General features: G+C 40.5%; 1 protein-coding gene across 18 annotated transcripts in view; it reads right to left on the bottom strand.

Annotated features, from left to right (window-relative positions):
- The window catches only part of Kidins220 (kinase D-interacting substrate 220), an 88,250-nt gene that overhangs the window by 32,001 nt on the left and 41,732 nt on the right, over positions 1 to 14,517 (bottom strand). For all 18 annotated transcript variants that reach the window (XM_006515258.4, XM_006515259.3, XM_006515260.4 and 15 more), the window contains exon 22: positions 14,100 to 14,262. In XM_006515258.4, coding sequence (XP_006515321.1) covers positions 14,100 to 14,262 — 163 coding nt within the window. The remainder of the gene's footprint in view (positions 1 to 14,099; positions 14,263 to 14,517) is intronic.

Genomic DNA, 14,517 nt, shown 5'->3' with positions numbered 1-14,517 from the left:
TCTGCCTTTGCCTCTGATCCTGAAACGACAGGTTAGCTTTAGCCAGTGTTTTTCATTAGCTTTCTGGGTGGATGTGGAGATGAGCATTGTCAGCATGGCCTGTCCTCCCAAATCCCAGCTACAGAGCTTAAGTTTAGGGTGTGTTGTTTGCTTGGATTTTTTTTTGAGACCAGGTTTCTCTGTGTACCCTGGCTATCCTGGAACTCACTCTGTAGACCAGGCTGGCCTTGAACTCAGGCTGCCTTTGCCTCCTGAGTGCTGGGATTAAAGGTGTGCACCACTGCTGCCATCGGACTTGCATGTTTTTTAAATGGAAGAAATAATGTAATAGAATGCTGTTATGTGTTATGTGTTAGGTTTTGGCACACTAAGCATCACCAGCTCAGAGGGTTCTACGAACAAGTCCTCCTGACTTTGTACTTGTGTTTTGTCAGAATATGGTCTAAGAATGGAGTCATGTAAGGAGAATCTGAGTGCTTGCAAGAAAACTCCAAGAAACCAACACAAGAATCTTGGGACTTCAGTTTCTTCAAAAACACAGACCTGTTTTTGGATTATGCTTTCATGTTCCTCCCAAGTGTAGCAGATAAGAGTAAGTTTACTTCAGGTAATTCGTTATAACTAGCTATTGTTCTTTGTCTATACAGCACTAGGGAAAAACATATTTTTGCCACGTGCAGCTTGCTCTTGTGATTGGACAAGTATAAATTGTCTGATGATCTGAATAAAGTTGGCTAGTGCATGAGACTTTAGTCTGCCTCGTTTATCAGCTTTGTCCTTCTGGGTCTCTTTAACCATCTTTAGAGCAGTAAACAGTTTCAGACCCTGGGACAATATAAGCCATTTCTTGTTCATAAGGTTACACAAGAAAGCACACTCCTACCACAGCCTGTGTGTCCAAGCATGAGTGTATCAATCAGAGTATAAACTGTTTTGTGCCCGAGTGACAGAATCATGTTAGAGAAGCAGGACCGAGCTTGGTGACTCTCTAAGTAAAAAGATTCCCAATCAATCCTGGAAGTTTCTAGATAAGATTAATTAAACACTATATCATCATCAAAAAGGAAGTTTAAAAACTTGCAACATTAGCATCTATTTATAATGACAAATTTTCTTGGTATATAATAAAACTAACTAGAGATGCTTAAATAAGCTGGAGACTCCAATCTTAATACATAACTGTAGTAAAAAATATTAAAAATTATGTTCCTGGATGAAACACACATACAGCCTTTATATTTTATATATGCCTTAGGCAGCACAGTAGCTGGGCAGCTGTCTACGCTCCTTGCTGTTAGAATCTTCTTTCCTATTAGTAACTCCAGGTTATCACTTAGTATTTTCTATGTCCCATCTTGGCTTAACCCAACTGGGCAGCCCTCTAGGCCACGTCGTCTTGGTCCTTAGTCCATGGTTGCTCTCCTTGGCCCTCCTACTCATCCTCTCCACCCAAGTCTGCAAAACCTCAATCCCAGTCCTCTCTCCTGGCCACCTATTGGCTGTCGGCATCTTTATTCATCAATCAAAATTAACTTGGGAGCAGGTCCCAGAGGCTAAGTGCAGACTCCAGGTCTTTGGGCAGCACTTAGCATTACAATAGACAATAAAAGACAAAACCCCCACACATAACTTTCACTTTCATAAATTCTTCAAAACAGCCCAGTTTTCTAATTAACTTGCTTTAAATATTTAATTTGAATAAATTAGTTTTATGATCTATTTTATTTAGGGATTCTGCATAGGATTCACTTGGCAAATGTTTCACAGTACGGATGTCACTGCATTATAGCACAGTGCCTAGGTGCATGGGAGTGAGCAGAGTAACCCTAACTCTGATGGCAACAGAGATGACCAAACATAATTTTAATCTAGGATAATAAGATGCTTTCAGTAAAAAGATGAGAAGCAAAATAGTTCATAAGAGACCAAAGTTGCCGGGCAGTGGTAGCGCATGCCTTTAATCCCAGCACTTGGGAGGCAGAGGCAGGCGGATTTATGAGTTCGAGGCCAGACTGGTCTACATAGCGAGTTCCAGGACAGCCAGGAGTATACAGAGAAACCCTGTCTCGGAGAAAAAAAAAAAAAAGAGGGAGAGAGACCAAAGTTGAGCACAGTGTCGACCACCAAAGATCTCAGCCTGATTTCTGGCATCAGGAATCTGTATTTTAAAATGCTCAGATGAAAGTAAATGAGACAAAAGATCTAGGTTTTTGAGGTAGCACTGACTATGACAATATCATAGGTTCCTGCCAACTGATAAGAGATGTTAGGTACAGCAAATGGGAACTCTGAATTCAAAGCTAGTCTATAGTGTTACAGCTTAAAGCAAAACCTTTGCATGTTATCGTAAAGATTTAATCTTTAATTACATCAGCAATGTTGTGATGGTTTGTATAAGCTTTGGGCAGGAAGTGGCACTATTAGAAGGTATGGCCTTGTTGGAGTAGGTGTGTCACTGTGGGTGTGGGCTTAAGACTCTCACCCTAGGTGCCTGGAAGCCAGTATTCCACTAGCAGCCTTCAGATGAAGACGTAGAACTCTCAGCTCCTCCTGCACCATGCGTACCTGGGTGCTGTCATGTTCCCACTTTGATGATAATGGACTGAACCTCTGAACCTGTAGGCCAGCCCCAATTAAATGTTGTCCTTATAAGAGTTGCCTTGGTCATGGTGTTGGTTCACAGCAGTAAAACCCTAACTAAGACAAATGTTTACCATTTTATTTATTTACTTACTTACTTATTGTTTTTTGGGGGGGAGAGGTGTTCTCCCTATGCAACCCTGGCTGCCTTGGAGCTCAGTAGACCAGGCTGTCCTCCATCTCAGAGATAAATCTGCCTCTGCCTCCCCAGTGCAGGGATTAAAAGTGTTGTCCACCAAATTTGGTTCATTTAATATTTTTAAAGCCAAAATATGTAAGCAGACAAAAAAATTCTTTCTTCTTGTTATCTATGAGGTTTTTTTTTTTTTTTCTTCAAAAAAACGAATAGGAGCGAGCTGGAAGATCAGTAGTAGATCACTTACAACACCCCTCTACCCAGATACTCTGTGTGGATGCAAACACACATACATGCAAAAAATCTGCAAGACAAAGGAACTACAAAGCTGAAAATACTACGTCCTATGATTGTGTGCACTTACATGACTACGGTTTCGATTTTCCCTGATGATAAAGGTCCCTATGACGGGAAGACTGCTTACTCATGAATACATATGCACACGGTGAATGCTGGCACATACCTGTAATCTCAGCACTGGCAAGGCAAACGCGTGCAGCTCCTTGGAGCTCACTGGCCGGCCGGCCGAGCCTTCTGGTAAGTTACATGCTACTGAGAAACCTTATCTTCTAGTTAACCAAAAAAGGACAGCTCTCAAAACCACCAAGGAAGACAATGTCTGAGAAATGACATCCAAGGTTAACTCCTAGTCTCCACGTGGCACTCCCACACACAAATGAATGAATGAATGAATGAATGAAACATGAAATGAATAGAAATTCAACCTTCCATTACACTGTCACTCCCCCAGCCCCCATGTTCCTGCTATAGAAATGGGAAAGCAAAAAGTACTTCACTGGGCTCATGGCCAGTCATGCTAGTAAAATTTCCAGTGAGACAGCCCCATCTTGTGGACTTGCTGAATACTGCAGCATTAGTACCTCGCCTCAGATTCAAAATAAGCCCACACTGTTACAGTACACTGGTTTTGTTTTTTCTTGTACAAAAATGTTAAGTTTGTTTGATCTGTAAAGGGATATCCTAAGACTTCTAGGAAATATGGGTCCTTCAATAGTTGAAATTGTTTAAAAATACATGACGTCATTTTCCCATGTTGTAAAATAGTCAACCTGATAAAAATACATTTTCTGTGTATTAAATGTACGTCTACACATTAAAGCATACTTCGAGAAACTGACTTTCCTGTCTGTACTCAATAGTCTTGATAATATACTTCGTTTTCATGTTGATGGTATTTACACAAGACTCTGGAGCATTTACCATTATTTCCTAGTTTTTATCAGCATAAAATGTTGACAATGATACCATGAATGTAAATACTGATAAACTACTTTTTAAATCAATTTTATCCTATCAAAAGCAAAACAGTATCTGGAGGAACCGCTCAGCAGTATAGTGCACACAATGCGCCTTAGACGTCTGGTCCTTAGTCAGTTCCGCCTCTCTGTCTGTGTGTGTCTCTCTCTCCAGATCAGCAAAAGAAAAGCTAGAGGAAAACCTACTTAGAAAAAAACCAGACACTCACTGAACATAAAGGTGTAAAAGCTTAAGCAAAATGCCAAGGAACACCAACAACCTTCAGACATTTTCCACCTCAGACACAATTAGAACTGAATATGTATGTAGAGTTTTCTGTAGTTTGCAAAAGCCTGCATTTTTTTTTTAAAAGCCTGCATTTTTAATAGCTATAATAAATTTATGTTTTAGAAAGTTTGTACCTGGAAAATTTCCTACTGATAACATATTCTAAATATTCATATGCATATCACTGAAAACTGTGTCTTCCTATCACAGACCCACAGCTATCTTCTGCGACTACAGAAGACTGTGTGGGAGAAACTCCAGTGCAGCTCAGAGATCGTAACTCCTGCTCTCCGCTTCCCTTGGTTATGCAGAGCACGGCATGGGATGCTCGGCACAACACCCAGTCCACTGGCTGCCACCTTCAAGAGCAGCTCAGGCACCGTGGTAGGTAGTGCAGTCCTTAGCGTGCACCCAGCACAGGTCTAACTGTAGCAACTGTAAATACCTAACAATCAAACTGACTAGCAGAACAAAATGGAGCCATCTAACTACACATGGCCTTCATTTACTTTATTGATTAACTTTTGGTGTTCTGCCACATGGTTTTGATATGTAGTTCAGGTTGGCCTTAAACTCAGAGCAATCCTCCTGCCTCTACCTCCTGAGTGCTGAGATTACAAGCATGTGCCATCATACCTTGATACATTGACTCTAGTAGGACACAGAATATCATCTGTAAGAACAGACTGTATTGGGAAAGACCTGCAAAAAAGGACTACAACCCACTGCTTCACCAAAGGTTTATAAACATAAGAACCTAGAAACATAAACTTGGTTACGGGCTAAAGAAATGCTGCTGTGATTTTAGTGCGAGCTGCCGAAAGGAAGGAGCCAGCAAACTCTAGGTGAAGTAGGTAGTCCCCAGTTAGTGTAGGGCTTCAGCCCTATACTAAGCTTTACAGTAGGGTAGAGGGATTCACATCAGAACAATGAAAGAAACATTTCCCCTGCATCCAGAGCCAATGAAGCGTCTGGAGGACCCCACTCAAGATAAAGCAGGGCTTCACACCTGCCACCTTGAGGGAGCCACACAAACGCACCATCAGACTTCCTCACTTCAAAAATCTCACTCTGTCCCTTCAATGGGTGTGGAAACAGAAGGAAGTTATAATCTATGGCGTTTACCATCTTAAGGAGGAAACAAAAACTAAAAAATGACCAGAAAAATGAGGCAGGAGACGGGAAGACGGGCCAGGAAAAGAGCAGGTGGAAAGGTCTAAGATCAAGGTGAGAAAGCAGGCCATGCTGGTGATGCCTCAGCTCCCACACAAAGCGGACTCCCACAGATCATTTGGAACAATTCTTTTCCCTAGCCTTAATGCCCACTGTGTTACTCAAAGTCTGTGGCTTCTTAAATTTTTATTTATTTACTTATTTACTTGTTTTTATGTGGACGGGTATCTCCAAATATTGCTCGCATATCTGTCTGTATACTGTGTATGCCTGGTCCCTGGAAAGGCCAGAAGAGGGCGCTGGATCTCCTGGCGCTGGAGCTACAGATGGGTGTGAGTCTCCAAAGGGAAGCGAATATTCTAGGTCCTCTGGGAAAGCAGCAGGTGCTCCTGCCCAGCTCTCTCCAGCACCCGAAGTCCAGGTTTTGATTATCCATAATTCAAAGTCAATATTACTTCAAAAGCATTTATGTTCTACCACCTCCATGACTGCTAGCCGTCTTCAGCAGCACAGAGGCCCTCTCACCTCCTAGGGTTCTACTTGGCTATCTGTCTCCACTTAGGAGTCCCTGCTTAGTTCTCTTCTCAGTGAGGACTGTCCTGCACAGGCAGCACTACTCCTTATCTCCCTAATGTTCCTCTCTTCATCCTTTCCACAGGGCTTGTTGCTAATCACATAGTTTATACGTTGCTTGTGCGTAGAATCCCTGGGACAGGGATCTCTGCCAGCCTTGCACATGAGTATTCTACAGTAAATACTACTATTTACACTTGTGTCTGTCCATAATGGGCTCTCATGAACTATTTCCCAGCAGTCAGTTCTCTGTGAGTTCCAGGCCAGTCTGGTCTACACAGTGAGTTCCAGGCCAGCCAATGAGACCCTATCTCAGAACAAAACAAAACAACAACAAGGAACAATTTCCTAAATAACAACAAATTTTACCTTGGTTTTTTTTTCTCCAGTAATTTCTCTCACACCCTTTAATTGGCTACAAATCCAGTAGCAATAACAGAACAAATAAGAGGCAGAACACAATAACAGATAATTCAAGACTGACCCAACCTGCCTAGCTAATTTCTCTCCGTTTTTCTTTTCTACAAACAATGATAGTAGGTATGTTTTCCAAGTGCATCAAAAATAAATTTCAAAACTTCTTCCAGACTGGAGAGAGCTCAACAGTTAAGAGCACTGCTGTTCTTCCAGAGGACCTGGGTTTTATTCCCAGAACCTACAAGGTGGCTCACGACCATCTATAATTCCAGTTCCGGAGGACTCTGCTTTTGAGGGCACTGCATGCATGTGTCACACAGACATGCACATGCAGGCAAGCACTCAAATACATAATATAAAAATAAATGGATGTTTGAAAAATTCTGCCCTTCACTTTTATTTATCTGTAAAAATCTGGATATAACAGCCACATGCTTTAATCGCAGCACTCAGGAAGCAGAAGCCTGTGGATCACTGAGTCTGAGGCCAGCCTGGTCTACAGAATGAGTTCCAGTACAGCCAGAGCTACACAGAGAAGCCCTGTCTTGAAAATCACAAATAAATAAATAAATAAATCTGGATTTGCCAATTAATTTCTATCAAAAATATAAATGAACAATGGAAAATCAGAAGTTTGCATGCAACTGTCAATGCCCTACCTCACTGTACAGTTTGCAGGGTTAATTCTCACGTCACACTCACCTACCCTGCTAGTGTTCCTTATTTTATCTAAAGAAAGACTTCTGTTATAGTCTCGGAGTCTTTATTCCAGTGAAAACATACTTAGTTTTCTCTCTTATAAGATGATTTTTGCAAAGAACTAGATTAATCTCTTTCACAAACAAAGAAATATTTAACCTCTACATTCTGAGCAAATGTGTGTTGGGAATATCTAGAGCTATGCTTATGAAAATAATTATGTACAAGATAATAATTTAATAAATCATGAATGATGGCAACATCAAAATCTCTAAGAAGTCCTACCATATCAAGAATATAGACTCTTAGTAAAATTCAAAGCTATACATAAAAAAACACCTTAATAGCATGCATGAAATAATGTTTTAAATAGATATTCCTAGAATCTCTAAGAAAATAAGTATCAGTACAAAAGACATATCTGTACAGCAAGGAGGGTCATGCAGCTCACAGGCTTGTGTAAGGACAATCACAGGTGAAGGGTTTCAAAAGGCTGTGTAAGTCATCCAAGGGATGACAGGTGGCAATGGGAAGGAGGAAACAGGAAGGAGATTGCTAAGCTCTGAGGAGAACTAGGGAGGTTAGATGAAATCAATTAAGCTTTTGACAGCTTTTGTTGCGTATAAGAAATGAATATATGATATATTTGCTAAGATATGACTGAATAACTTAAAAGATATCAGATAGATCCATAACTATCATATGGTAATGTCCAAGGTTACTCGGCAAACAGCTGTTTCTGTGAGACAGAAAGTGGCCATCATTCTTTACCTCCTTAAAACCCATTCAATTCATTTTAAGAATCCAAGACTATCAAAAGCATGCTGCCTCTCACACAAAGTTCTGCTGACCATATCTTCTTGAGAAAATCATGGCTTGAGCAATGTCAAAACAGAAATTTAAAGTATTATCTTCATGAAAACTATTTGAATTGATCTTTTCAAAGTCTCTATCATTGCTTTAAGTGTCTAAAATACCAGAAATAAACTTTTATACTAAAACACTTCAATGATTGTCTAAAATGCTGCACTAAAAGGTAGACAGAAAATCTTTATCTACAGTTTTTATTTAACTTTCTTTCTTCTTACTAAATGTATGTTAACAAAAAAACCCTCAAATGATCTAGACAAAAGCTTTTAGCTCAACACATAATTGCAAGAAAATTACAATAATTGTACCAATTAAAATAATCTTGAATGAACAGTATGTCATCTTAATGTTCCAATGGTTTATAGAGGGATCTACTTAATTAGCTGAAATTGCTTTCCAGTGTTAGTATCAAATGTCATTTGTTAAAAGTTGAACAATTTAGAAAATAATTTAACAAAGCAATTTTACCAAACACCAAGAACCAACATTTTCTTTTTCAGCTGAATAAAGCAAGCAGATGTGTCATCAAATTGCTATAAAAATAAATGAGGCTTTTTATGGATTAAAAAAATAAATTTTACTACTAGCGTTAAAAATACTATTTTCCGATTGTTTTTACCAAATCAGATTTCTTTAATAAAACAAATGAATATCAATTATATACTGCTGCTTTTTGTCAGCTGTAAATAAAACTTTTTATTATTCAAATGACAAGCACCAAAGAACTGAGTATGGGTAAATGCAAACAGACATCTAAATTGCTAAAGTAAAAGACGGGTTCTCAATAAGCTGAGCAAACTGTCTTCCTACAGTTGTTCGTTGCCAATTATTTTATGTATTTTAAATAAAATCCCTTATGATTTTCAGATTGCTTTCTACACTATCTCTTTCTCTTTGCTGGATAACTACAAATGTCCTCTGTAAGTATTTATAGGCATATAAGGCATAGTTAAAAAGACAAGCACCTCAGAGTCACGCTACATCAGTCTCCTCTCAGACAGCAAGACCAGCAGGGCTGAGGGCTAAAGTGATAGGTTGGCTAAATCACAAAAGAAAGTTGACATGGTCTCATTTTGCCTCTAATATAAATTATCCTATATTGATACGATCAAAATAAAATATTCCCCTATAAAAATTCACTATAATTTATATTCATTATGATTTAAAAAAAACATTTCCCACCCCCCAAATAATTATTTTACAATATTTTATTTTCTTCATAAAAGGGTACAATAATTGCTATTATCTTTAAACAGCATGCAAGTGTTCCTCTCTCCCCTCCCCCAGCCCTACCCAGAGACAGGGTTTCTCTGTAGATCATGTTGGCCTCGAACTCACAGAGATCCATCTGCCTCTGCCTCTGCCTCCTAAGCACTGGGATTAAAAGCATGTGTCACCACATCTCAATTTAAGAATCTTTCTTGCCTACAAGACATATTTCAATTGAAAATTGAAAAAAATTTCAGAACTACCTATGAGATTCAGATGATGCGATCTGTATACAATGCAAACTTTAAATTTCCAGCAAAGCATGAGCAATTCTTTTTTTTTTTTTTTAAGATTTATTTATTTATTATATGGAAGTACATTGTAGCTGTCTTCAGACACTCCAGAAGAGGGAATCAGATCTCGTTACGGATGGTTGTGAGCCACCATGTGGTTGCTGGGATTTGAACTCTGGACCTTCGGTAGAGCAGTCAGGTGCTCTTACCCACTGAGCCATCTCACCAGCCCCGATGAGCAATTCTTTCTCTGCTTCTTGTCTGCCACAATGAAAGCAGCTCTGCTCACCCAGGCTTTCCTCAGCACAGCAAACCTTTGAAAGCATGAGCTAAATATAACCATTCTGTCCTTAGCTGCAGTCGCCACACTGAAAGTCTAACACACACAGAGAGTGAGTGCGAGACAAGTAGAGAGACTGCTCTGGCCATCCGTAAGAAACCTGAGGCCAGGTCTGCAGGGAGAAGCTGGAGAAGCTGGGGCTGTAAGCTGGAGAGGCTCCAGGATGCCCTAAGTAGAGCTGGTGGGCTATTCCAGGAGGAACTCGAGGCACCGGAATGTGGATGGGAACAAGGGCAGTGAGCACTGAGCATGGGGCTGCGGGCTCACTTAGTTAACTTAGTTTCAGTGTCACCTATCTGATCTGACACTGGGTTTGCAGACATGCAGAATGTAAATGTTACAGGGTCAAGGACACTAAGCATGAGATTTTTTCAGAAAACCCTAGGAAGACAGGCAAAGTATGGCAGGGTTGGTGTGAATGCAGGAAACAATGCATCAATCATGAATGTAGAGCTAAAGACACAAAAGCAGCTAAGGAAGTTAAATGCTCCTGCTACCTGGGACATAGCTTGAGGGAAGCTGCAGGCAATAAACCAAGCAATCCCAAGAAAGGCCACTGGGCGACGTTTTCAAAGCTATAGAGACAAGAATCCTACGCCTGTTGGCTTCTCACATCAAGACAGCAGATGCGGCTGGGTGTGGTGGTGCACACCTTTAATCCCAGCACTTGGGAGGCAGAGGCAGGCGGATTTATGAGTTCGAGGCCAGCCTGGTCTACAAAGTGAGTTCCAGGACAGCCAGGGCTATACAGAGAAACCCTGTCTCAAAAACAAACAAACAAACAAAACAAAACAAAAAGACAGCAGATGCCTGAACCAGATCTACAGAATCTAATGTCTGCCCTTCTGGGCTTTGGTTTTGTCCTATCCCTGTGTTCTAAGCCCTTCCCTTGCTTTGGGAAGGGAAATCTTTACTCTGTGCCACTGTAATCTGGAAATAGGTCATTTTCTTTTTGATATTGCAAGGGTTCACAGCTAAGAGTTTGTCTCGTGTCTCGAAAGACATACTTAACTTCAACTACTGAACAATACTGGAACTGTTAAGGTTAAGGACAGATGAATTGAACGCATTTTGCATGATGAGCCAGGCCTTTGAGGGGTGGAAATGGAAGGTAATGGCTTAGAGACTTGCTAAATACCAGGTTCACAAGGGCTGGACACCCATACAGGCAGCAGCATCCCCTACAGGCTGCAGGTGCAGGCAGAATAAAAAGTGGGAAGAGAAGCAAGCCTGCAAACACTGACATTCTCTCTGTCTTCTGGCTGGCATCCCGTGAGTTTCTAGTCCTTTATGCTCTCACAACACAACAGACTACAACCATGAACCAAAATAAATCTTTCTTCCCTAAAAAAAGCATAAGAAATAAAACACCAAGCAATTGTCTCTCACCAAAGAGCAGTAGACTAAAAAGTCTCCTTCTGCCCAGAAAATGACTTAGCTGGCTAATTTTTTAAGCCATCTTTCCTTCCCTGTCTATTTGTTCCAAATATGCATGCTTTGCTTTACTTTCTTTTCTTTTTTTTTTTTTTTTTTTTGGTTATTTTCGAGACAGGGTTTCTCTGTATAGCCCTGGCTGTCCTGGAACTCACCCTGTAGACCAGGCTGGCCTCGAACTCAGAAATCCGCCTGCCTCTGCCTCCCAAATGCTGGGATTAAAGGCGTGCACCACCATGTCCAGCTATGCTTTATTTTCAATCAGGCTATATATAAGTCCTGAAAGATCAAGCATTTAGGGGCAAATGATATGGTATGTGTAATTTCCCACACAGAGTTTGGAAAAACTATGTTTGTGTTGGTATAGATCTATAAACATAAAGAGAGAACAAGACTCGGAAGGCCACATGATTGGAACTGATGAAGCAATGAAGTCAACAGTAACAGATGAGTCTGAAGGAAGGATGGGGATGTGGTGTTGTTTGTACTATTCTTATTCTTGCAAAATTGCTTAAATAGGGAAGAAAATTAAACATGTACATACTTCAAGAACATGGCATGCTTTTTATCTCTCCCTCTGTTCACCCAACCAGCCCCTATACCATATAAGAACACAAATGGCATAAGCTCCGGCTCTCAGTGAGAAAAATTACACTCAGTATATGCTAATGAAGAAATCAACCAGGTTGAACAAAAGAAACTGAAAGAAAGCATCTAAGCACCAAAATACCTACTAATCTTGGCTTCTTAAGAAAAACAAGTTGGGCTGGTGTGGAGTAGCAGTAGAATGCGCTAAGACACATGCATAAGACTCTGACTTCGACACCCAGGAGCACAAAAATAAGAAAAGCAACAAGAACAGGTTTCAGGGAGACACATACCCAAACAACAACAGTGCAGCATCCAGCAGAGCTACAGGGACCTGACAACTGCTGTCACACAGACCTGACTCAGAGTCTTGAAATGTCTTTTAAATCTGTTTTATTTTATATTTCTTCTACTTCTATTGCCTAGGGACTTTTATCACTCTCCCCAACCTTGTCATAGATTGTGCAGACTCTACATACACTTCTTGAATTGTTGGCCATAGTGTCTCTGATCCATGGACTCTCAGTCACAGCAGGAAAGGGGCTAGTGTGAATCCCATTCCACGCCCAACCGAGGACTAGCATGGCTACTCTGTCAAAAAATGAAGAGACAGAGACAGACACAGACAAAGAGAGACCGAGACGGACAGACTGGAGAGGCAGTAACTAACAGTTTATTTAACAGAAAACTCATGTTTTTATGATGGCAAAGACAACTTATAGAAAAAAATAGCAGTTATCTGTTTGTAAATTTGTTACAATTAATAAACAATCCACAGGAAACCTCATACAAAAACTACAGTAGTTTGCAATGTTCCTAAAGAAATAGGAAACAGAAAATGTCAACATTGCAGCCCATGTTTCCATTAGAAACTCCAGCCCTTTGACTCCATGACAAACTTCAGTATGTTTCTGGTAGGACCCCAGCCTAGGAAAGGGTCCATGTCATGTGGACGCAATGAAAGGAGTCCTTCTGACACACACCTGAGTGAGGTTGTGGAGCCTCACTTTAAATCCCAGCTCTATCATACACTGGCCTTTTAGCAAGTGACTTGTCTTCACTGGTGTCTGTTTTCTAATGTGAAAAATGAGGATAACAGTACCTCTCTCGGAATTGTGAGAATGGAGTTAGCGCTGCAGTGCTTACAATGAGTGCCATACAGATCGGAGCGACCCAGATGAAGACGCCAGCTCTGCCACATGAGACTGCGTGACTTGGGGAGTTATGAACACTCAGAACCTCAAGCTTCCTCGCCAGGAACTATTCTAGCGCCATTCTAAACTGTAGTAACCACGCATCTAGGAAACACAATTACCTAACTCCTAACTCAGGACACACACAAATAAAAGACAGTTTTGTATTTTACAGCCAAGGATAAGCTCACTCATGATCTCAAGATATAACGACTTCTAACAGCCCCAAGTCAAGTTCTCACGGCACAAGGTCATCCATGCCCCGTCTCACTGGAGCTGCACCAGGGTTAGGCCACTGACACACTTGAACAGAAGCCTAGAAGAGCTCAGAGCTGTGGACAGACTCTGAGACAGTCCTCTACAATCCTAAAATCAGTTAGGAAAAATCAAATGCTAACAACATTCCAAAGGAATAAAAATGATCTGAACTCTTAGAGACTATAAAAATATAAACTATATTAGTATTTTATTTATATTTTAAAACAGTATAAAATTATACTCCATTTTTAAAGTTTACCTAATTTCTGTAAGTTATCTTTTTCTAAGAAACGGTTTATTTATTTTTGGGTCTTTTAAGAAAGGCTTTCTTTGTGTAGCCCTGGCCATTCTGGAACTTGCTCTATAGCCCACAAGTCAGAGCTTCACCTGCTAGGATTAAAGGCACATACCACACCACCATCCAGCTTTAAGAAACAGTTTCTTAGACCAGCAGCTGGACCTTAAAGCTATTGTTGTGTTCTGACAAACAAAATCATTTTGGCTTTGTGACTCTACAAAAGCCATAGTAACTCTTACAATTGTACACAGCTGTAAAAAGAGGAAGTACAAATGGAGCTGTAAGCTCACAGGGCAGCAGCTATGTGATGACAGCTCCGGAGCTCACCAAGGAGCCCAGGAAGACTGACTAAATTCAGAAGGAGAGACTGTGTGCGCACTCTGTGTTTTAGTACTCAAAGCAAAGTTAAGAGCAAAACAGTCGAGTAAAATACCTCTCATAGATGGTCTTTAGCGTCATCTGGTCAGGAATACCTTCAGTCTCTCCCAGATATAGTATGAGCCAGGACGTCCGGTATGGCCACTGCTCAGTAAGGTTGATCCAGCTGGCTAGCCTGTCCCAGTTGAAAGTAATCTGATTGGCTCTTAGTAGCCGCCCTTTAATGAACACATAAACATTTTAAATTAATAACATACTAAGCAAAATAATTACATAACATAGTCACAAATAATTGATATTTAAAATTTGAAAAATTTGCCACTTGTTTATACTACAGATTTAAATCAAGTATTTATATGGTTTCTAAAATCCAGGTTTTAAAGACTCAGAGGGCATAGTGGCAGACATCAGTAACCCTGGCACACTGGAGGCTGAAGTAGAAGAGGACATCAGTAACCCTGGCACACTGGAGG

This window comes from Mus musculus, chromosome 12 (assembly GCF_000001635.26).
Source record: "Mus musculus strain C57BL/6J chromosome 12, GRCm38.p6 C57BL/6J".
NCBI lineage: Eukaryota > Metazoa > Chordata > Mammalia > Rodentia > Muridae > Mus > Mus musculus.
The sequence above is the reverse complement of the archived record's forward strand: the minus strand, read 5'-3'. Positions and strand labels throughout refer to the sequence as shown.